Below are 25,327 nucleotides of genomic sequence, written 5' to 3' on the forward strand. Positions count from 1 at the left end.
GAAAGTGTCGATCTACGCCACGCGATGTCGCCATTTTCTCTCTTTCTTTCTCCTTTTTTGGGCATGCAAAGAATCCTGGGATATGTGAGGCCACGAAGGATCATAGCGGTAAATCCTTCAATAACAGGGGAAGAAGGAGCATTTGGAGGAGCCTTTAAATTGGGACAGCCTTCGCGCGGCGTTGTGACGTAACTGGCCTTCAATTGCTCCTCCGAAGGATGCAGACCCTGAACTGAGACACAGCAAAGCTGGTCTTTCATGTTTTAGAGGCCATTTTCGGGGTACGGAAGCCCTGAGGGTCAAGTGAGACTTTTTTCAGGTTTTTTCAAGTTCTAAAAATGTTCACTCAGCTGGACACATGAAAAAAAGAATGGAAGAAATGTTTGGGGTTTAAACTTGAATACAATAATGAAATTAAATAAATTCTCATTTGCCCCTCTGGGCTTCCGTAGAACGGTCCGTTTCCTCCAGAGAAACATGGAGATATCCATCTGTAATATTTCTGTATTCCGGCCCTCTTCACGCAGTGATAGTCTTCTTATATTTAGTTATTTATCAGTCAAAAGCCATTAAATGATTAAAAACACACCATTAATAAAAGAGAAAATCAATTATTTATTTATTTTTAAGATCAATAACTGTAGCTGCGAGTAATTGGCCCTTAATAAACACCATTATTATAAATGAGATGAAATAACAAGATAATTCAGTCAGATCAGAACATGCAGGCTGTGTTTCTTCTGTGTTCATCTACAGCTGTGAGTAAAGAGCGCGTTTGATCCATCCTGATGGCGCCAAGACAGACCTGTGATGGTTGGTGCGCTCATAGATTAATTGCAAACAAATTCAGCGTGAGTGTTTGTATTATTGCTGTTTCACTTCCTCCAAAATCTAGATCAACTTTCAACAAGTTCAACCCAACAACAAGAGAGGAAACGAGATGATGACCCTGGGTGCGTGTGTGTGTGTGTGTGCATGTGTGTGTGTGTGTGTGGGTTCTATTTGACACATGTGCTTTGATCCAAAGTGAACATTCCATGATGACGTCATAGAATCTCTGATGTAAATGTAACAGCTGGAGTGAAAGTTCACAGAAGTCACATTTGGTTTGAACCAGTTAGTTTACCGGACGCAGTTTTCTCACCAGAAGCAGAAACAGCGAGCATCTACACAGCGATGAATAACTTTCAACAAGTTCAACCCAACTTCAAGAGAGGACGCGGGATGATGACCGCGGAGCAGTCCGGATCTTCAGTGTCTCAAAACCGCCAGACGTTAAGATCTAGAAGGTTAGCTTGGGGACTCCGAGCAGAGACCGCTGGACTCCCAGAACTGTCCCCTGAAGTCACAGAGTGGCTGACTAATGGAGGCTGTCTTAGAATTCAGGTCAAACCTTTCAATGATGGACCGTCTCCATCTATCTGCAGCGACGATGACAGTGATGATGATAGTGACGACATGAAACAGTGGGACCATGTTGAATGTCTGTTGTTGAAGAAAAACTCAATCATTGCGACTTCAAGAATCAAATGTTCCAAAGCTACTTCTGAGAGTACACCAATGTCTCCCCGCTGTTCTTCAGTGCCTCAAAACAGCAACGTGTCCCGCTCTAGAAAGAGAGCTTGGGGAGTCCCAGAAGAGTCGCCTGAACTCTCAGGAGAGTCAACCAACTCCTCAGCTTGGCTGTCAGAGAAGACAACTAACCAAATCATCACAGACCTCGTCATGAGGCTCACCGAAAATACCCCCCAGAACTCCTGGCAGTTCTCTCAGATGGAAGACATCGACCCCATCGTTCAGCGTCTCTCAGTCATGGCGCGGGATAACATCCACATCGATGACTCTGCTTTAAAAAGAACTTGGAAGAACACAAAAAATGTCAACAAAGCGGTGATTGAGGACCTCAAAAAGGAGTTTGGCTCTGCTGAACAGCTACTGGAGGCTGCAGTCGCATCAAACACTTCATCTTTTGATGAAGCTGTTCTGAAGTATCTGAAAATCCGTCTGGATGCCCTCCACAGACCAGGAAGGTCTGCAGCTGCCAGCTTCTTTTCCAGGGTGGGAATCAATAATCAAACCCTTTAGGTGGTGCAACACTGACAGCAGCGGGAATTAATTACCATCTCGACCTATCACACCACCCGTGACTTCTTCAAACAACGTTAGAGGATGTTTGCTGGGTGGAGGTCAGTTCGGGTTTTCTCCGAGTTGCTTCGGTTCCCCCAGACGTTGCAACGCATCATGAAAAAATGCCAACCACAGACAGAAGCGAAGACCTGGACCGTCTCCACCTTTGAAAAAAAGAACTCACTCGACTGGACAAAAAAAAATGTAAAAAAAAATCACTTGACTGGACGTATTAATAAAAAAAAACCTTGACTGTTTAATCAAATAACACAATAATGAAAATAAAACACAAATAAAGAAACAATCTCAATCAAAAATGAAAGCAAACTCTGGTTTGGTTATTTTATAAAAAATGAATACTGAAGCTGATTTAAGTGAAAATATTACATGTGTGTCTTAAGAGTCTCATTCTCATCTGAATATGCACCAGAAATGTACGGAAGCCCTGAGGGACAAGTGAGATTTATTTTTTTCTCGTGCTCCATTTTCCAAGCTTTTCCAAAAAAAAAAAATCTCGACTGGACGCATGAAAAGAAAAATTCAGTGCAGCGGTGTGTATTCTTCACTCTGTTACACACGAGGAGAAAAGTTAGAAAAAAGTCTCACTTGTCCCTCTGGGCTTCCGTACACGGGACGATGAGGCGGGGCTTATTTCATTTGTAGCAGTCTGTGACCTCACAGCTAGAGTCCACAAAATCCTACACGCTGGACCTTTAATTTTCTAAATGTCAACATTTATTGCATATTGCAATCGTCAACACCAGCAACAGTTTTTTTGTTGTTTCACTGTGAGAATCTGATGTCAGTCCGTGCAGCTGTGATGGACTTCGTGCTCGCTGGGTTGTCCTCGGCATTAGAGTTTGCAGCCTCCCCGATGAACTGACATTTTCTGAAATAAGGAGGAATGTTTTTCAGGCACACCTCCTGTGGAGAAAGACTCGATTGTACCTCTCTGCACCAGCAGCGCTCACACGGCTCTCTTTTTAATGGGCTTTTTTTTCTCTCACTCTTTCTGGTTGCTATTGGTTACCACCAACCTGATTTATTTCTATTATTTCAAAAATCATTCCTCCTCTGCAGCGTCCAACTATCTGAGGTGTGAGCTTGAGCTTTCCTGTCACCACTGAATGAGAAACAAATCAGTGGGGAAGTTCTCATAAAATCACAGATTGTGTTGCGTATTTATTAAAGGGATATTCCGGTGTAAGTTTAATCCATGGTCTAACACACCGTGAAACTGTGTTAGACTCCCTCTCGAGAGATCAAGTTAGCAGACCGCTAATTTACGGAGTTTTATCAACCTCAGAAATGACCGCACGACAACAATACACTGCAGTAAATGGATCCAAATATAAACCGCCACCAAAAAGCCACAAATAATGCTCAGAACAGCACCAAACTTCAGCAACAGTACAAATAGGGTCTCAGCACATAGTCCGGGGCATCTAACCTCCGCTAGCTTAGCTGGATTTCTATTGTGAAGCTAAAAACAGACTTCAACTCTCCTCCATCAGCTTCCAGGGTCGGGGAAGTCCCGACGCGACGATTACCGAGTGCGGTTAGAAATGCTCAATTCCGTTCTTTTCCCTGTCCGCTCTCGATAATAACTGTTATAAACTGGCAGGTAAGACACATATGAACTTTGATTGCTTTTCCATGGAGTCATAATCAGTACATTTTCATCCATGAGCCGCGGAACTCTACTGCAGTCGGTAATCGACTCGTCGGGACTTCCCGTCAACAGGAAGCTGCTGCAGAAGAGTGGTAAATTTAGTCAGCTTTTCAGTAGAAATCCAGCTAAGCTAGCGGAGGTTAGATGCCCCGGACTATGTGCTGAGACCCTAGTTTGTACTGTTGCTGAAGTTTGGTGCTGTTCTGAGCATTATTTGTGGCTTTTTGGTGGCAGGTTTATATTTGGATCCATTTACTGCAGTGTATTGTTGTCGTGCGGTCGTTTCTGAGGTTGATAAAACTCCGTAAATTAGCGGTCTGCTAACTTGATCTCTCAAGAGGGAGTCTAACACAGTTTCATGGTGTGTTAGACCATGGATTAAATTTACACCGGAATGTCCCTTTAAACATTTTCATAAGTCGAGTGACTCAAGAAACAACAGGTCTCATTTATAGCCAGTATTCCTGGTAAACGATGGAGGACCATCTGCTCTGGGCTCGTCTCTCCTCTCTTCTTTCCTTAGTAAATTACAAATTAGTACATTTTTAAAATTCCAACAGACAGAAAAAATATCTCCAATCATGAAATTAAACACCCAAAGTATCAGGCAGCTTATTCAGTGTAAAACATATGTAGGGCAGAGTTTTGAATGTGGAAGAAGAGGATGCTACTGGAAGAGAGAAGGGTTTCTGTGTATGTGATCGTTTCGTATTTTCATACGCTAGTGAAAAAAAATTAATTGATACATGATCACAGGCTGCCTTTGTCTCATAGTGTTATATCTTGAGCCTGAGGGGAGCCAATGTGTAACAGATTAATATATTGGACTGTAAATGTTCTCACTCGGGTCGACAGCAAATCACGCCACTAAAGCAGGAACACATCAGAGTACCTCAGTTTAAACACAGCAGATGAGTCAGTGATGGTTCGACCCTGAAGCACACAAGGAACATACCGTCCACTGTCGGTGTACAAATCATTAGTAATTTTGTTTATTGCAGAAAAATCTCAGGAACACTCCTCATGACAATCAGCTGAACACGTGACATGTGAATTACTTGCAGTCGTACTGAATGTTGAATACTGAATACTGAGAGATTACGGTGGTTAAGTTCAACTCTTCTTGATTGTTTTGGTGCAAATCATTTATCATTACAACACGTTGACAAATGAAGAACGTTTCCTTTATTTATTTACTACAGAATCCGAATTAAAGGTGCAATACGTAAGAATTGGCCATCTGTCAGTGTAAGTTGATCATTTTAGTTAATTTTCCAACTAATATTCTTACATATTGCCCCTTTAAATGCACACTCGAGCCATCTTGAACTCAAACCTTGACACATATACAGTACTTACGGATCGGAGGTATGTTTATCGCACATGGAGGGAACGGATAACATATAATACAAAGACAGCTGAACACTTGAGAGGTACAGCGTGCAGGTTCTGAACGAAAGGTGCACGAACAAGGACTTACTGTAAATGTAAACCTCATATATATATATATATATATATATATATATATATATATAACATAACAGATTAATAGATGCAAAATACTGTCATGATTTATCTTCACAATCAAATATTGATAATATTTTATTGACAATGTATTTATGATGATTTATCAGGAATTGTACAGTCGTGGAATGATCATCTCCCACAGACAATATATACAGTATATATATTTATTTATTTATATATATATATATGCAGTTTGTTTTCGCCTCCTTAAAAATATGCGTCAGGGTTTTTTCGGACCATCTGCTTCGACCATCCAGCCGGCTGTGGAATAACTACATCCAGCTCAGAGGCTGCGATTGGTGGAGAGACGGCAAAAGATTTTTTTATCCCCCTCAGCCAAAAAAGGGGCCACCGATAAACCAGCGTCGTCTCCGGGGAGCCACACAAATAAATAAAGAGGGCTTTTTTTCTCTTCAGTTGGAGGAGAGGGTGGTGGTGGTGGTGGTGGGGGGGACCGTCTGAGAAACCTTACGAGAAGACCTCCATCATTCACTCTGTCTTACATACATATATATACATACATATTACACAGGCGGAATTTACAGGAAGAGAGAGAGAAAAGATGGTCGCCACTGACGAGATAATGAGAAATCGGTGCCGAGGAGAAAAGCGTTAATGTGTCACTTGCTGAGGATGAGGTTACAAATCTTTGGTCAACAACGTGGGCGGTACATAGTTGATTACAGCATCGACTTCATATGACATCACGCCACAAACCGTAACATTGTCAAGAACCGTAAGAGAACGTATGCTTTCTATATATAAGTCCATGTGGAGCAGTTTACAGAGGCTCTCCTCTTCACGCCGCGTCGTCCTCCAAGAGCCGTTATTGGTGAAAGAAGGCTGCAAACTGAAACTGAAGCGAAGAAGATGGTTTCTTTATATTAAATGTCATGGTTAAAACCCATAACGTTCTTGTGTAGGTTCCTCACTTTCGCTCCCGATCTCTCTCTCTCTCGACCCCACAGCGGCGCTCTGTTTATCCAGTGAGTGGATTCCTGTCCTCCACTGTTCTTTAGGTATTCCTTTCTCCCAACAGCTGTCTCCAACCGAGCCAACAGAAATGTTCCTTCTTCAGTTTCCATCCTTGGCAATCAAAACAAGTGTTCGTTTGAGCCGAGGTCCAGACGGTTCATCGCTCCTCTGGCTGGCCCGGGAACAGAGTGCCTGCGGCGGGTATCGGGTCCGGCCCAAACGTGGAGCTGAGGGACCCGGCTTGGAGAGTGCTAGCTGCGGCCGCGGTGAATCGGCTGTCTGTGGGTCAGTCGCGAACACGAGGCGCAGCACGTCGTCTTGTAGTAATCGTACACGCAGAGGCGAGCCTGGACCACCACGTTGCAGTTGAAGTATTTGTCTCTGCAGTTCTCGTCTGAAACATAAAGAAGGTGAATCTTACGTGTCTTGTACGTTCCAGCAAAATAATATACGGCCCTTATTTAAGCGAGAGAGCTGAGAACACATGAGAATACATCCTGAGTAATGTCTTGAGAGGAGGAAGGGAGTGTTACCAACATTTATAGCTCCCCACTGCCGCTGATCGTCCACTGTTAGCTAAAGTCTGGGGTTCAACACTTTGCTTAAGGCACACTTTCAAATTTCCAGCATTCAGAGATGGCAAAGAACATCCCTCATCTACGCCTCGTGCCAGGACTTCCCCAGCTGGATATTTCAGTCACAATAATGACCCTTGTCCTCCTCAGGATGCTAAAATCATTAAGAAAAAGTCAGTAATATTCCAGAGAGCGTGTTAAGAGGAGGACTGACCTATGTGAGGTACGCAGGGCTCCGGGCTGCAGTTCTCCTTCCCCGGTGGCTTCAGCTGCTCGTCGCAGCCCTCGCTGGACAGCATGTCGTCCGACAGGCAGCGAACCTCCCGCACACGGAAACCTCCCTCGCACGTTTTAGAGCACTGGAAGGACCGGAGTCAGAGAGAGCAGTCGGTGTCGTGTCGATAAAACACATTTTCATGTTGTGAGCTGAATCTTTCAAACGTTGTGTGAAAGAGTGTTTCAGATTCAGTGTTTCACTTCTACTGACGATAACCGCGATGAAAAGTGAAATATTGATATCGTGTTGATATTACAAATGTGATGACATCGTGGAAATAATCCCATTAAATAATTCCTGTTTCCTTCTGTTTTTCGACTTGTCATAGTACGTGGCGGTAATGTGCCTTTACGCTGGTTACCAACCGCCGAAAATCAGGTGAAGAAGAAGAAGAAGAAGAAGAAGAAGAAGAAGAAGAGGAAGAAGCTGTTAGCAAGCTAGCGAGCATAAAAAATGACTTCCTGTTAATAATTTGATCACTGTAACCATAAAGCAACAAATATTGAAATCAATACATGTTGTCCAGTTTCCTCAGGGTCTCCTGGATGTTCAGGACCAATTTGAACCCAGTCCAGTGAAGAGCGAGCAATATGTGAGCTTTAGAAAACACATACTGTCCAGAGAATCAGAAAAATGATGAAATTTAGCTCAAACGTTAAAAAATTAAGTAAGTATTTGGAGTACAGCTGAAGGATTCTGCAAGCTGTCATGATTTTAATAGAAGCTTCAACATTATTTCTTTAAAAAAAAAAATCCATGGCATGAATTTGGAGGCGATGGATGAGTTGGTATGGTTGTCCATTATATCAGTTAGTGAGAGCCATAGAGGGAGGATGCCTTGCTTAATGGCATCTAAGCGACAAATAGGACGAGGGTTCCATATCTTACTCACAGCGCTCCAGTCGGTGTGATACCACTTTGCTCCACAGGCCTTGAGGTTGCAGCTCTGCTGGCTGAGAGGCCGGTCCAGAGACGAGCACTCGTAGGGCGGCATGATGGTGAATCCTTCGTCTGCCTTCATCAGACACACCACTGACCTCTGCTGGCTGCCTGCGCCGCACTCCGCAGAGCACTGAGCCGCACACAGCAACACACAGACCATATGGATTCAATCACACATTACAACAAATCCCGTCACTGTAAAATCACACACATTTATCTGCTCCAGACATCATCCCCTTAAGCCCAGCAGGACCTCCCGTCATCCTCATACCTGGCTCCAGGGGCCCGTGAACCACTCAATGCGATTCTCACAGGGGCCGTTGTTGCAGACCTGAGAGTCGGCAGGACGCTCGTTGCCACAGCCCTCCAGAGGAAGGCTGCTGATGTGATTGGTCAGGCAGAGGACTCCCCGGGTTCGTACTCCCATCCCACACTCAGCTGAACACTGTGGAGAACAAACTTGATTTATGATAATAACCTGATTTAAGAGGAACAGGTGGACGTCAGATGTACATAGAAAAGAAAGAAGCAAACTAAACTGCGGTTGGTGTGAGTTTGCCGTACAGTGTTTGTCTGGGATTAATGAGGTCTTTCTGGGTTTTTGCCTTTCCTTTATTGTATCATGTAAAAGTTCAGCAAAGTGAAAAAGTCCTCACCAAAGGGAGTTACTCTCCCCCACAGATAACTCTGCTCCTGCACTGACTGAAACACCTGGTTTAGAGTCGAGACTTTACTTCTGTTACTTATGATTGTCACTATGTAACAGGAGTCATATAACTATATATATATTTATTAGGGCTGTCAAAGTTAACGCGTTAATATCGCGTTAATGCAACATCCTCTTAACGCCGTGAATTTTTTTTACGCGCGATTAACGCTCGGTATTAAAAAAAAGAAACGCGCATTGTTTTATTTACGACCGTCAGTGGCACCTGTAGTCTTGATCCAGAGGGTGGCAGAAGAATAAGAAAGGGAATCAGAAGAAGAAGAAGAAGCAGGGTTGGCGGTTCGGTAAAAACACGGTGGACTGAAAAGCGAAAGCGAAAGTAAATGGAGAAAGGACTTATGAACGGCAAATTCACTTTCAAAACACTGCCAGATGGTTCGGTCGATAGGACAAAAGTTATCTGCACGTACTGTCGACATGAAATGAGTTACCATTGAAGTACGTCGAGTCTCAAATATCATTTGCAAGACAAACACACGGCAGATGCAGAGAGCCCACCGCCCCCCTCGCCAAAAGCAGACATCACCATGTTTTGATCCCATTTAGGGTGAGGGGATATTTCTTGAGCCTTTTATTTTCCTGCATGATTTGAAGTGTTGAATAAAACATTTTCATAAAGCAAGCATATTTTCCCTTTCTTATGTTGTTAAAAGTATTAAGAACATGAAAAAAATACATTAAGGTACATTTAGAACAGAAAAAAAATGTGCCAAAAAATTGCGATTAATATGCAATTAATCGCGAGTTAACTATGGACAAAATGCGATTAATCGCGATTAAAAAAAATAATCGTTTGACAGCCCTAATATTTATATATTAATTATAAAATGTATACAGTCAGCAGACATACAGTTGCTACTGCTGTAGCAGCGTTATTTTAGATCACACTAGCTTGCTCGGTGTGACCCGCCCTACTCTGCCTCTGATTGGCTGCATCCTGCCTGTTAATTAACGCACATCTGCACCTCTCACCAAAGATTGAACAGAGGCGAGATGTCTCACTTTGTAGCTCAGATGGGAGCGTTCAGGACACAGTGTGAAAAGGGACGTTGCAGTAATCAACTAAATGAGAAAAATAGTGTTTTTTGAAAATTAAAGTATGTAAATTTATTCTACGAGGACCCCCAAATAAAAGTATGAACCTGAAAATTAACGTAACAGGACCTCTTTAATCTAATCTAAGATGAGCTCTAATCAGAGTTAAATAAGTGACTTGTCTGTCTTCATTCACTGCCATACAAAGTTGTTTGGTCCCACTGGAAGGGGCGGGACTTCGGCTCTCTATAATCAGCAGATTGATCCATAATAATAACAATCATTACCTTCCAGTCCTGTACAAAAGAGTTCACAATCTGTTCCACCTTAAACAAATACAACAGCACAATCCCATTTTAAATGCAGGATTATCGCTTGTGACAGAATACTTGTACACTGAATTTTTCATCCAGCACCGCTCATTCCTGACATTGTCTTTATCCCGATTTTCTCTTTTCTTATCTGTTATTATATTAATTTCCTCTCCTCACACTTTTTTGACTCATTAACACGTAATATCAATGTGATATAGAACTAAAACTTCATCCAGTCTGACTCTCTAGCTGTCAAAATGTGTATCAAAAGATCTATATATCATCTGGTTTCTGTGGACAGCAGCTGGACAGATGAAGTCGGACCTGCACAATGACTTCTACTGTTATTGGAGATGAATGAAAGGTTCTATGCCTCCCGCTGACTCTGACACCTACCCTGTCGCCCCACTCGGTGTAGAACCAGCTCTTGGCACAGGGTCCCCTGTCACAGTTCTCTACATCGACGGGCCGCAGATTCATGTTGCACTCTTCATCAGGAACAAAGTCGCCCACGTTGCTGACACAGCGCACCTCTCGCGACCTCTGACCCGGCCCACATGGCACCGAGCACTATTGGAAACACAGGACACATGGTTAGTACTGTAGTCCTTTAGTGAGCACTGCTGGAGAGACTGGATGGCTTCTTCTGCATCTTAAGTGCTTCTTAGTTACATCTCTAGAAGAAGTGCGATCTGTTCGTTGCTCTTTTAAGGCCGCTTCTTTCAAGTGTTTGGGATCATTGCTGAATATCTTCTTTACGCCGTGCAGAACCCAAAGACGAGAACTTAACAAGGTTCACCAAGCAGAGGGGAGCTGCAGATTTAGATGCTAATTATTTGATACAAGGCTATCATAAAAATACTTATGTTTATGTGCAGTGACTTTCTGGACGCTTGTCGTCATGGTGAGGGTTTCAGTAAAACCAGCTGAGCTTCCAGGAAGTCATTAACACATAATAGTAAAGGTCTGAGGTCTACCACTCTCTCTCTACCCAACCAGTCTCAGCAGACGGGTTAGGTAGAGAGAGTCCGGTTCTGCTCCGAGGTTTCTGCCTGCAGTTTTTTCTCGCCACCGTCACCAAGTGCTATTTCATGAGGAAATGTTTGGTCAAGACCTGCTGGATCTGGGAAGTGTCATGAGATGACTTTTGTTTTGAATTGATGCTGTTCAAATGAAGATTAATCAATTGACTGATTGACTGAGCTGGTTCAAGAAATAGTTTGGCACACGATCCCAAAAACAAAAAACTTAAAAATTTTACACTATCAACTGATCCAGCCATCTCCTGTCTCCAGCTTCATATTTAAGATACAATTTATTTGGCAAAATGTCGAACTATTCCTTTAAAAAAAGTCGATAACGGTGATAACATTTCAAAAAAGCACAAAACTTTCTGTTGAACCTCATCTATTATTTAAAGCTGCGAGTTATTCAAGATGATGTCATTAAAGATGATGTCATCAACGATGATGCAGTGACTGTAGAGACAGGTGGGACACTTACGGGGGTCCACTCGGAGCGGATCTGCCACTCGCTGCAGATCTTCAGCTGGCAGGTACTGGCGATCTCCGGCCGCTCCAAGTCTCGACAGCGGCTCGTGTGGACGTTGAGGGTGCGGTTGGCGTAAATCTGGCGACACAGGACCTGCCGGTGCTGCATGCCCAGGCCGCAGGTCTTACTGCATTCCGACCACTCTCCGATATCCCAGCTGCAACAAGAGTTTGCTTTTTATGAGCTGTCCACGGCATTGTATTTTAATTACATTAATGTAGGTCAGGGTTAAATAAGGTTACGGCGCTGTGCTCTAGCATGTTCTAGCCTTAGAATCTGACTAATGGTTATAATTTCACCACTTCCTGACTGACAAGCAACTTGAACAATGACGTCTAGCAAAGATCTGGAGGGACACTGGGACAAATTTAAAGGTAAAACTAATTTGATAACCCATTTGTCCAGCTAATTGCTCGAGTTCATGTTTAGAAAAACCTGGTGTAATCATCAGATTCTCAAGTTACCGAGGGTACCTGAATGTATCACAAGTGACAAGCGCAACATGTCTAAACAGGCCGGAGAAGACGGGAGAATTTCATGAAATTTCATCAACCTCGCTTTGATTGCCATGTCTTCTTTGAAAATGTGCAGGAAATAAATCGTTTACTCTATCTAAATTCTGTAAAAAACAAATAATTCCACGCTTCTTACTGCTTTCGGGAAGCCCTGAATGACGGACATACGCCAAGTATAAGCGCTTCAAGAATTCTTTGAATTTTAGGTCCCATGCAGGCGTTACATTTCTGCTCAGAGCCGCTCAGCACCAACAAGCAGGCCCTATATGCCTGCTCTTAGTGCCTTACAAAACTTGTTTCAAGTCAAATTTAACAACTTATTTTTCCTATGTTCCTTAGGCCTGGGGGTACCTGAAAATGTGGTGTATACACTAATTCCTTATTTTTTCAATTTTTAAGAAAGATAAAATCACAGAAATTAAATTTCCGTTTTTCTTTTTTCTAATGATTTATAGCTTTTAAATTTTGGTAAACTGCATGAAGACATAATTGGGTTACTTAAGCCTATAGCCATGGTTGTCCTGAATCTATAGAGGTGCCGCACTTCACTTTGCAGTGAAAAATGAGACCACAGTGAGTAAAAATGTGGCAGAAGCAAAAAACGACCATAAACTGCTTGGGATTAATGTGAGCTAGGAAGCGTTTGAATGCTAACACCAGCTGTTGTTGTTGATCGGAAGTTAACAGGTTTTTAAAAGCATTGTTGAACCTTCTTATTATCCCTTCTGTTCTTCACCGTCTATTATCTCCACAGATTCTGATCAATTAGGAAGCGGTGAAATGAAAACACTTTGTCAGATTGTGTAGCTTTATGACTTGCAACCTGGATCGCATGTAAGAGAAGAAGTATTTTCAGTGATAATGGGTTGACGCAGCTTCATGTTCCATCATTTACCACCACTGATTCAAAACACTCCATTCTTCATTATCTGTCAGTGGCAGCCTACATGTCTGAACACTGTTTATTTAACTTTCTCTCTGGGTGAAAAGGATGTAGAGACAGAGGGAGTGTGGTCTCTCACAAGGCTGGACAGGGCTGCAGGTTGCAGGCCTCTTCCTGAGGAGTCGGTCTGCTGCTGCTGTCGCACAAAGCGTCCGACACCTGGAGGTGGTTCAGCCGGGACACGCAGTGAAAGATCGAGTATCTGAACCCTAGAGAGCACAGAAACCAGATACTTAATCTGAGCAATGAATCAAGAAGATTGCAAGAGTGTTGATGATGTGTAGAATTCAAGTAGATGTAATGTGACTTACCTTTACCGCAGGAGGCGCTGCACTCTGTAGCACCAGCCAGTTTCCAGTTGTGCTCTCTGGGCCGTCTGGGCGGCTGAACGACGGGGACCTGGTTGTCGGGGAGGGGAGGAGGGTCCCTGCCCCCACCGGCTGGATGGAAGTTTTCCTGGTGAGTGTCGACGGCGTGGTCGTATCCTCCCTGTCCATTCACAGCGTTCCCTAATATGTGGACACAAGAGTTTAGTCACTGTTTGTAGATGGATAATGGGATCATTTTATAAAAAGATGGAGCGCTAAACTCGAATGTAGAAGGTGTTTGGTTGTATATTTCTGTTCAATGAGGAAAATAGGTGTAACAATATCTCCTTTCTGGACATTTTGTGAGTTGTATTATGTTTACTGATCAGATTAAGTAGCAAACCCAACGTTCAACTACTGCTTCTTGTGGTACAGAGTGTTATTATGAGCCAGGACGGGGCCGGAGCTAGCTGGTTAGCATGCTAACTTCAGTATCTCTTCATACAATTTGAGTTCATTTGAGCTTTTTCTCACTTTCTTCAACACTGCAAGACATCGTCAGACGTTAACAACACATAAATCGGGCATAATTAGGTGGCTGGAATCTATGAGTGAGTACGATTTAGTGTGGGTGTTGGCGGAGGTATGCGCTCTAAGGAGTGCCATATAACATGTATTCAACAATCTACCTGTGTTAGGGCTGTCACTTTTTATTCGAAATTCGAATATTCGTTCGAAAGTGGGGGGAAAAGTTCTTATTCGAATGTAATGACCTGTTCGAATTCAAAATGTACGCAACAAATAAGCGCAACAGACCGTTTGAAGTAGTTCGCCTTGTGATCCAACAGAGGGCGCTCAAAAACTTAAATATCAGCTTGACCTATTGCACGCCCTATTGACCCTTGACCTATCAATTCAGCTAGTAATATCATGTTGTTTGCAACGAAAATGGAGGACACTAGCGATCAACGCCGCCCTGAGCGGACAATCACGACACCAAAGCCTGTATGGAAGTATTTTGGTCAAAGCAGCTGTCTTACTCGACAACGACAACAAATCTGCGGACTCACCTAGCTTACAACCTCGTAAGCTAACGTTAGCAGGTGAGTGTACAATCTCTTCTGACTGCCTACTACTCGGCACACTCAGCATCAGCAGGCCCTTTTTCCAGCAGCTTGTAAAAATGCCATCACCATCAAGATAGTAAGATTTATATGCAAGGATGTGCAGCCCATTGGTATCGTTTCGGGATCTCATGATGGAACTGGAGCCTAATGTCATGTTGCGGGGCGCGTGTGGGGTGGGGGGGGTGTATTCGAATACGTAAGGGATAATGCCCGACAAGGTGTTCATTAACAGAAATGAAGCAGACGACGCGGAGGCGTGAACGCGTCGGACGGTTGCTTCCGCGAAGTCCGATTCATTCCTGTTTATGGACACCTCGAAGGGCATTATCCCGCTTATACCATGGTCACTTGCCAAAGAAAAGAAATTCGGACCATTAATTTACATTTTCATGCGTTACAATCAAAATATAAAGTTTTTCACAAGCCATAACTTAGTTTCCCTGGTAACGCCTGAGGGTTTGACTAATACCTGGAACAATCATTACTCTCCAGTAAGGTTCTTATGCAACGGAAACGTTGTTCACTCCTCCAGTAAATAGGACGGATCATAGATACGACTTGGCAACGGGAGATATTCTAGTCCGCTCAGCGATGAGCCAGAAAGCTAACGCTATGCTAGCAAGATTCAAAGTCAATAACATTGCGTACGGTTGACAAACAGTAAATATAATTTGACAGTATGCTAGCTAACACGATTAGCTAGCTAACCAGTCATGTCATTGTCCCCAAATCAATAGCAAGATTTTCACGAACAAATGACCGGCCGTGTGTAACGTTACTGTGGCCGCAGCCTGAAGCAGAGAGCTGAACAGCGAACGGGATGTGAAATTATTTGCATATCAGTAAATTTAGAGGGGAACTGAACTTTCTGCAGCTTGTGTGTTACAGTCGCCACCCTGTGGTGTTCAGAGGATAAGACACTGAAGGACTGACGGACTGCACTCAGTGCTGGAAATAAAATATTCAGATTTGATACGCCAGCCAGCGCATTAATTTACAGCGGTGAACAGTCAATTTGACTGGAACTACTTAGTAGGTGTCCATATATGACTATTTAACCTACACCCTCCAGCCAATCAGAATCGAGTATTCACCCAGACCATGGTATAAATTCGAACAAATTACGTGTCATTTCAGATTCGTTCCAACTTGACTTTATGAAAAAGTGACAGCCCTAACCTGTGTGGTAACAAACTTGTTACGCGGCTACAAAGTGCGTCTCACTGACCTTCCTGCTGAGGGCCAGCTGGTTTCTCAGAGGGGAGGACGTACTCGTAGTGGACACCAGGATTCGGCTGCTGGAAGATCATCTGAGGAAACGTAGATGAGACTAAGTGCACTTTACTTTAACATGTCAGACATGTCAGTAAGAGTAAAAGTGACGGAACGAGTTACTTACATAAACGTCCAGGATCTCATTGGTGGGCCCTTCAGCGAGAAAGGACTCCCCGGCCGTGCTACGGATTTCGTTGGGTCGGCGGTATGTGAACATGGTCCCCCCTCCCTCGTACTTCCCCGGTCGGTCAATAGCCCAGTTTCCATTAATGATGGATCGGCCTGACCGGCTTCGGAGAGCTGAAAGAGACACAGAGAGCAACCACACAATCACCACTGACAGCTCTGAGCTGGAACCAAAAGAGAAATACTGCCACCGCTTCATCCACATAATTATTGTTTAATGTGAAGCCATTTAAGCTTAATGAGAACTGCACTACACTGACACCGACTTCCGCCTCCATCCAGAAAAAGAAAAAGAAAAAAAAAAAAAACGGTAATTACAGCTAACGGAATAAACGCTCTCACGTGCACTTTCAAAGCAAACGTCTTTCACAAACGTGCCGATCTGTTTGTGCTGGCAGATCTTTCATGCAAATCCTGTAACAGAATCTCCCAAGAAGTTTTCCACTGATTTCATGGATTAAGTACAGGAGGCCATTAGAAAAGCATTAGAAGTGTAACATTAGACAAGCCTGTAAAAGCGTGTTTGGACAACTAAAAGCACATTAGAGATGCACGACGGAGAACAGAGGCCCATTGAGGGAAAAATCAGGGACGTGGTGACGATGCAGTCGGTGGCTCCTGCTCTCGTCTTCACATTTTAAAACCTGCACAGACATTTTGGAACAACATTTTTACTGCCCAGATTTTTTTTTTAACCTTCCCAGTCTAATCAAAAATAGCATTTTAAAGGCGCACTATGTAGAAATTCAAAGTCAGAACACTTTTAATGTTTGCAATATCAATGAGGTAATCATACAAACTCAGACATATTTATTTTTTCCATAACTGAATAAACAAGCTGCTCTCGGAGGAAAATCAGGTCACAAGAACACTGTTTGAAGCTGGATAGGTGGCAGGGTCCGCCACATGAAAACAGTCGTAAAAACAAAGAAAGTCTGTTTATTTAGTTTGTTTAGGCGTAAATAAAACTACATAGCGCACCTTTTAAGATTACTCCTAAAGGATGCTTCAGTTTCTTACATCGTGACGGTCAAAGGAGCCATTGTTCAGGCGAGCGTGTTGTCCGAAATGAATCATGCCAGCAGCGTAAACGTGTGAGACTGAGTGAGTGTTTCTGCTGCAGAAGGTGCACAGCGACGTGTTTGTGTGCATAACTCTGCGCACTTCAAACCAAAGAAAGCAGAGCGTCCTTGTCGTCCAAGTAGTTTGGATTTGAAAAGGTGGCCGGTGAATCCATCCTGGTGCTTTTACTTCTTTTTTTTTTACAGAGTGGTGAAATTCCACACCTTAATTAAAAAGGACGGTGAGGCTTCAGGGGTGAGATCCTCTAATGAAAGCGTGTTTATTTCCTCGGGGGGGGGGGAGGCGTCCGTTGGTGGGAGGCCGTCCCCCCTCTTGCTCCGAGCCTACTGCTGAGCCGGGGGCATGGCTCTCATTTAACAATGTCTGACATTCCAATAGTCACTTCTGAAAATAACCCACTACTGTGTCCCACTATTGCACCTCCATAAAGACGCCAATTATCTGTGTAGTGCATTTCACTCGGAGGCTCCGATGAAAGGCTGCAGCACAGTGGTGGGTGGTAATACAGGCTGCACGGTGGAGGAACCCTGAACAAGTGACACCACCTCCCCCCCGGGTTGATCTGCCTTTTCAGACAAGTCTCATTAATTTTACAAGCAGCAGCTGCTGCACAGCTGGAGCTGGTAGAGCTGTCAAATGTCAACTTATCCAACGACAAACACTTCTTCAGTTCATCATTTCATTATTTCTACCGCGGCCTTCCATTTACTTTGCAGAGATAATCTGTAGCTCCTGGTGGACGGAGATTTAAAATTTCTCCTGCGTGTGTTTGAAGCTGGAGTGAAGGCCGAGCGCCGAGGCGGACAGCAGCTGATGAAACTGTAAACCTGCGTGGAAACTGGGACTCTCTATTTGCAGAGAGGAAGCTAAATTAGCTGCGACAGAACACAAGCACTCCAGGAAAAACACTGCGAGGCCTGTATAACATATTCAGAGTTGAACATATAAAAGAGTCAGACGAGTCTTTGCGAACAAGCCTCCCTCTCTGTCTCTTTCGACGTGTCCTAATCTTTTAAATCGGCCGCTGTAGTCGCTTGTGAGGAGATATATCGACTTCAAACTTGCAGTGGATTGCAGCATCAGAGCCTGGAGGTGGATGCTGGGATGGAGGTGCGGCGTTTGATCCTCTGTATGAACAGCAGCGGCTCATTGAAGAGCCTTCAGGTGAGTGAGGAGAGCGCTGATATTATAAAAGGTCCAGTGTGCAGATTGCAATCAACTCAACACCTCTAGACTCATCCTCCCCTGCGGTGGCTGCTAAAAACAGAGGCAGCGTTTGGTTTGTCTGTTCTGGGCTACCATAGGAACATGGCAGACTTCATGACACAGGGACCGCCCCCGGCTCCCAGGATGAGCGCCAGGCTCTGAACCGTGTAATTACACCGTCACGTGACAGAAGCGTCTGTAAAACGGTGGATACATTTCTTTTTAACTGACACAACCCCCCACAAAATAAATCATTTGACTGTCAAGACTTTGAGACATTCGGTCCAATAGAAATGTGCAAACTCTAGAAGAGCTGCGTGATTAAACTTTTTTATCCCCGTCCAAGTTAGCCGGGCGTTAAACTGGAAGTCAGCTGGCTCGGTCGGCAGGAGACTTTAGTGCTCTGTCAGCACAGAGCAGCTCTGGACTTCGACTTCACGGTTGTGTATCTTATAAATTATAACGTCCTTGGACCGCTCTCTCTCTCTGCAGATATAAAAGGCTCATCCAAAGGCACCAACAATTATGAGTTTCAGGCGATTATAATCATAATTATTAAATTCAATTCCAGCCAAAGCCGTTTGTGTTTTATTAGTAGTTCACCCCGGCAGACCATTCCTGAGGACTGCTGCTTTTATCAGCTTCTCTGTCGTGAAACTACCAGACAAACACTGTGTTATCGATGTGGCCGCGTGCTCTCTTCCCACCTAGGTAGTTTCTGCTCTTCACCATTTCCGTGACGTTGATCTTGGTGGCTCCCTCCGGGATCTCCACGATCTTGTGGTAGCCGATCTTGGACAGGCTGTGTTTGAACACGCCGGAGACCAGCCGGCAGGACGTGTTGTCGCCTCCACACAGGCCGCACTTGTCCATCACCTTTCCCGACCCGAGATACTCATCGCAGCCGAGACTCTGTGAGGCAGAGGAGATACAAGGAGTTTGCGTCAATAAGTATGGAACTTGTTTAAGCTGAACTGGATGAACTTGAGCTATTCTCGGTCAAATAAACAGAGATAATTACGCACCAAAGATCATATCTATGAAGCTAAGCCAAGCCGCACCATTAACCCACATCATTACCAACAACAGTAGAATAATTACTAATTTGGCTTTCCTGTCTTCGACCTGATCTCAGAGTTTTCCTTCCTACATCTCTACGGTGTGCGTTTCCTCTGTCACATTGGTGGTAGTGATTTACAGGAAACCTGGGCACAGTAAAAATAGAACAGTTAACATCAGCAGTCCATAAATTCACTCAAACCAGCAGTAAAAGCAAGTCGCCTGTGCAAACAGGTGGTGGAGCAGCCAAAACTGGTCCCGGCGAGCTACCGTAAAACTCAAACCCGCTGGGCTGTGGTTACCGCAGTGCCAGGGCGAGTCCAGAACACGCCACAGTCACCAATAAGGGAACCAACAGGGACGTTACAGGATGTAATGAAAGGTGACGTGCGTGTTTTGCTGTCTTCGCTGGGGAGTCGGACTGATTGAGAGCTCGATATCAGCAGCTTGTGACGGACTGCTGTCTGTCTGTCTGTCTGTCTGTCAGTGTGTAAGTTCCTTTAAAGTCACAAACAAGCTTCAAATTCTAAAAACATGGATGCTTCACACTCATCTCCAACCTGGCAACACAGAAGATCTAAACACGTAGACAAGTCATCATTACTGTGGAATCCCTATAATGTCTTACTTGCTTACTGAAAATAACCTGTGCAGTTCTCAGCTGGTAAACTTGAACTTCTCCAAGAGCATCTGAGACTACAGACTATTGTAATTTTTTAACTTTTATGAGTGATCTGTCGGAAGCATTTTGCTGCCCGGTGAATAATGAAATAATCATGACTATCAGCTCATCATGCAAATGTTTCTGTCTGTTCTTTTCTTTTAAAAAAGGTCTGTATTTATTAAATGCAGCTCTTTATGCTTTATAAATAAAAAAGTGGCGGATGGTCAAGTTTTTTCCATGCCTTCGTTATTTATTCGGGCTGTTGTTGCAACTAATGTCAAATATCTCAAATCTGAATGAATGTTAGATAATTAGACAAAAAGCGGCACCTTAATCAATAACTGGAGGACACTTTCTAACGTCTAGCTTCACAAATCAGTTGCCAGATTTATCCACAGCTTCAAGGAAGGCACAAACTCTGTATACAACACAGTCTTCACCTCCTTTGGGGCGTTACGGCACCAGAAAAGTGTTTTTGCCGAGCGCAGTGATTTCACAGATCTCAGAAATGTTTTGGGGATTTTTGGGTCACGGCCAAAAATCTTTTTATGTGAGGTCACAGTGACTTTAAACCTTTGACCGTTAAACCGCATCAGTTCGTCCTTGAGTCTGTTTGGATGTTTGTTGCAAATTTGTAAAGAAAAAATACCCACAGGGCGTTCTGAGATCGCCTGTTCACATGAATCGGACGGACAGATGGACGCAACGTGGGCCGATGTGGGTGCCGCTGACCTTTATATGTGGTCATGAAGCGTGAAATTTAAATTCTTAAGATGAAGGACAAACACGGTAAGTCATAAGAATGTGGTCATCTCCGTGGGTTTAGCTGTACTGGAGCAGCCGTAAGTCAGGGAGCGAGGAGAGGACAAGGAAGGTAAAGAGAAGGGATAAAAAGCTGGAGATGAAGATGAAGGGAGATGCAGCAGGAGAGATGGAGTCCAGGGTTCGGACTGAGGCAGTTGGGATGAACTCAAGAGGGGGAAGTCTGGCTTTCTCCCACCCATAGCAGCTCATTCTGTTCGGGGGCCAAACGCCACCTGGGCCAAAACAAACATGAAATGCCTCCTTCCACACAGGAAATAACTGATGAGAGAAAAGAACAGTGAACTGAGGAGCGCTGGAGAAAAAAAAAAAAACGAAACCACCAAATGCTTCTCGAGGCAGAGTGGAATGACGCTGCAGTGCAGCACGGGGCTGGATGAGGCCGGGATAAAAATCACAAAGCAGAACACGATAACGTTGCTGCGTTTCATGACCTCATGTTACAGATCAGGGAAAATAAAGCAACTCAGGATACTGTAGGCCAGAGATAAAGGACTAATACTGCAGGGTTAAACACATTTTGGGACATTTTGACAAGCTAAAATAAGTCCGTTGTGGAAAAACAAATAAAAGTGCAGTCAGGGAGGAGCATTAGTGACATGACTACTAATAAATATCTCCTCCGCGTCTCCATTTTCACCACCGATCCCTTCTAACAGAAACAACACAATTATAGCAGCGAGGCAGCCTTTGCCTGAAAAAGGGAAAAAAATGTTCCCCTCGTAAAACAGACGCTGACATGGTGAAAGGTTATCTGCGGCCGCTCGCATGAGAAAACGTCTGAATCAAAGCACATTAAAAGTACGAGCGGAGAATAAGCGGCGAGATTTACCGACCCGACATCCGAATTGTTAATGTGATATCGTATGACTGTGGATTTAAAAACACGCAGTTTTTGGGGGGTTTTTGGCCCGGAGGCTTCACACCTTCGACGCGGGACACATTATCGGGCCGCTTGACGTCGAGTGATTTGGACAGTCGCACCATTAAAATCACAAAACTGTCAAGACAAACTTTTCAGCCTCGCACCAAACACTAATCTAACTAACTTAATCTGTCCCCGCGAATAATCCCTGAATAATTGTCACGTCTGTGCTCCCGGCAGTGTCGGACAGGCGCGACCTTGACGGTGAACCCGCATCAAAACGAGGCGTCGCTGGTGTCAGGACGCATGAACGGTACAAAAAAAAAAAAAAAGCCTCATTAACTCTTCCCGGCAGAGCTCGAACAGAAATCACACCGCGGTCGATCTGGAGTCCTGGTCAGGTTTTCTTCAATGCTTCACCTTCTCTCGCTGTGGGTGGTTTGTGCCATCTGGTGAGGGGAGCAGCTCTGTTTTCAGAGGAGTTACAGGATTTCTTTTTTTTTAAATGTCGCCGAAGCCCACCTTCATCTGGAAATAGTTACATGTGTCAGGACGGCAGAGTCGACTCCCAGTCAAACTCGTGAACACTGAAAACAACACAGTCTCAAAGTGAATCCTGATGGGATCGTCCCACGCGACGCAGCCGAGGTAAACTCATCGTATCGCAGCGTTTTCCAGCTGATCTCAACACAGCCAAAGGCGCTCGTCACTGGAGATCGCTTCGCCTCTCAGTAAAACGCAACCTGACATTCAGAATTAGACACAGACATCCTGAGAGGTGAGTTTCAGTCTGTATCTTATTGAGCTAACACATGGAGCCCCACAGGACGCGATGATGAGCAGCACTTCCACTCACTCTGCAGCTTTGACGTGTGATTACTGAACGTGAACTCGGGCCGAGACTTTTAAACTTTTAAACTCGGAGATCTGGACCACCTGGTGATCAGCGACATGGTAATTACCCGCTAAGTGACCTGTGAACTGAGAGGTGATGCGTAGATGTTAAACACATCAAGAGAGAGTGCTTGGTCCTAAAACAAATTGAGAAACAAGTCAGGGATTTTAAAAATAGAAGAAAGAGGCTTCCATAGTTCCACTTGACCTCTCAAACTCAAGACCGTCCTTCTTTTATTTCAAGGTTAACGGAAAAGCTACCACACATGAGGCATTTTTAAATAAGATTTTAATATTATCAAAACACCAAAATCTTAACTTTGGTTACTAACCAACGCACAAGCTAGCTAGCTAAAGTTAGCCATCCTCAAACATCAACGATAGATGCTATCTTTTTATACAAAGTTAGCTTTTTTAATAGCTTGTGTACTTTTGATACAAACAAAAAAAACCTACGTGGTATTTAAAATAGGTATCTAAACTTTATTTGTGGTGACCTGGGATCAGTGGAAACAAGCTATAAACACAACACTGACTACTCGCTCTCCTGTTAGCTCTGTTTTCATCCCCACCAACTCTTTTTTTATGGCTCTTCAGCGGCTAAATGTTCGCTAACTCTGACCTTCTGCTCATCTGACAAAACAACAAGCTGAAGGACACTAAAACCTCCCGTAGAGCTAAAAGGAAAGAAGAAACAACTGTCACAATTTTGAGCGAGAACTAGACCCTTAGAAGTCACATTCTTAACAGTTCAGCCCAGAAATAACGAATACGATTGCTGGAGCGTAATTACAGAAATGGTTCCCAGTTTTGTGTTTCACGTGCATGTGTACAGAGGCGTCTCTTGTCTGAGATAAAAAAACTTAATTGGCAGCGAAGAACTGTGTAAACCAATATCAGAGAGATACGGGAGGGAAAGAGTGACAAACATCAGAGATCTGTATCATTCCTCAACACTCAACATGCACAATGTCAAGATATACAGTTGCAGCGGCACTAAATCTCTTCCCGACAGCTCTGGCATTATGTTACAGTCGCCTTGCAATAACAGTGCTTTTATCCGTGTAGGAGGCCTGGTTTGTGGCTCCATGCGAGGGATGATTATATGAATAAAAGCTAATGCTCAGAATGATATCATGCTTAAATTAACAACAGCGGTAGCTGCAACATGCAGGCGTTTAACTCGTCCCTCCTGTAGTAAATCCAGTTTGAGATGTGGTGGAAAACGACCTCAGCTCCGTGCTGGAATGTCTCTGTGTTTGTGTACCTTAGATGAACTCTGTTAGTTTTTATAGCAGTTTCGAATCATTTGTGAGGTTTTTGTCGGACAAAGCTTTCACTGGAAGAAGAGATATCATCAGGCACCGCAGCTCTCTTGTCACACCGGCCTTAATTTGACGCAGTTTTATTCCGTGACCCCGGAGGATGCTTTTGTTTTGAAGGGTCACTTAGAGTCTCGCCGACATGATTTAGTCTGCGCAAATTAGATTAACAGCGGAATGATAAACGACAAAGAAGGTCTGGGAGCTTTCTGAAACTGGCCTGCAAAGCCTGCAGAGAGAAAAGAGTTTTCAAGACTGTCTTTCACTTCCTTTATTTCCAGGCTAGTGGCATATTTACCTCATGTCTTATTTTCAGGACAGGTTATGCTACGCGTGACATGTGAGTGGTGCTACACACAGTTTGTTCACGGTGATGAAAAACAAACACACCTGGTAATATTGTCACAGCACCAGAATTGTACATAAACTTACCAATGTGCAAACTAGCTAGCCAACGCTAGCCGTGCTCTGGTGGTAAAAAGCTTCAACTTTTGATACTTCAAATGTACACCGAGTTAGCCGAGACTGAATCCTTTAAAATCCTGCGTGTTGTTAAAAATGAGCAAAGTATTGAAGCTTTGCCAACATTGAAACAAAGTATTCTGAAGCAGTAGTGAAATATTAGCGTTAGCTTAACATCACTTTCTTTCACTTTCTTTCAAAGAGCTCTTTTAATAGCGTCAGTACTTTTGATGCTGTCACATGTACAATAATCTGAGAATGTATCGCTCTAAATCCTACATGATACTGAGAAAAGTGACACCCTGCCAACCTTAAAGCATATTTTAAAGCAGGATTTAAACAGCGTCTGCAACATGAAGGGTTAACAGCTCGCTATCTTAACATTGTTATTGGGGGGCGTTAGCTTTTTTTAACAGCTTCGGTACTTTCACACGGAGCCTTGTAATCCTCCGTGGTATTGAAAATTGATACCTTGCCAACGTCAAAGCACATTTTAAAGCAGGATTAAATCTATTCGCAGCTGAAACCAGCTACTGTATAAAAACAACAGTGCCGCCGGCGTGTTAATTCACACATTTTGGTCGACATTGAGCAACGTAAGCGTTCATCTGGAGTCTTTTCAGAGCGTCTGCTGAGTGAAGGAGCCTGTTTCTGTTTCTGTGTCTAACGTGTGTGTGTACACTGCAATCAGACAGAATAATCTGCGACTGACAGACACATCCAGTCCGAGGCTGACAGACGGACCGACGCCAGCAGATGCTCTCGGCTGGACCACATCCGACACATCAGCAACAATCGAGGCCACACGCACAAACAACACCATCTCATTTCATATCCAACTGTCCGTGTGATGCATCTAAATGAGTTGTAGGGT

At 43.8% G+C, this 25,327-nt stretch overlaps 1 protein-coding gene across 2 annotated transcripts in view; it reads right to left on the reverse strand.

The window, feature by feature from the left end:
• Window positions 1–4,761: 4,761 nt before the first annotated feature.
• Window positions 4,762–25,327, reverse strand: part of thsd4 (thrombospondin type 1 domain containing 4) — a 53,819-nt gene continuing 33,253 nt past the window's right edge. For both annotated transcript variants that reach the window (XM_030413295.1, XM_030413296.1), the window contains 11 exons: window positions 19,073–19,277; window positions 16,015–16,190; window positions 15,844–15,925; window positions 13,492–13,689; window positions 13,260–13,389; window positions 11,675–11,879; window positions 10,568–10,741; window positions 8,367–8,540; window positions 8,046–8,225; window positions 7,091–7,235; window positions 4,762–6,695 (listed from right to left, as the gene is read on the reverse strand). In XM_030413295.1, coding sequence (XP_030269155.1) covers window positions 6,553–6,695; window positions 7,091–7,235; window positions 8,046–8,225; window positions 8,367–8,540; window positions 10,568–10,741; window positions 11,675–11,879; window positions 13,260–13,389; window positions 13,492–13,689; window positions 15,844–15,925; window positions 16,015–16,190; window positions 19,073–19,277 — 1,812 coding nt within the window. In that variant the 3' untranslated portion in view covers window positions 4,762–6,552. The remainder of the gene's footprint in view (window positions 6,696–7,090; window positions 7,236–8,045; window positions 8,226–8,366; window positions 8,541–10,567; window positions 10,742–11,674; window positions 11,880–13,259; window positions 13,390–13,491; window positions 13,690–15,843; window positions 15,926–16,014; window positions 16,191–19,072; window positions 19,278–25,327) is intronic.

The sequence above is a fragment of the Sparus aurata genome, chromosome 4 (genome assembly GCF_900880675.1).
Source record: "Sparus aurata chromosome 4, fSpaAur1.1, whole genome shotgun sequence".
Taxonomy (NCBI): Eukaryota; Metazoa; Chordata; class Actinopteri; order Spariformes; family Sparidae; genus Sparus; species Sparus aurata.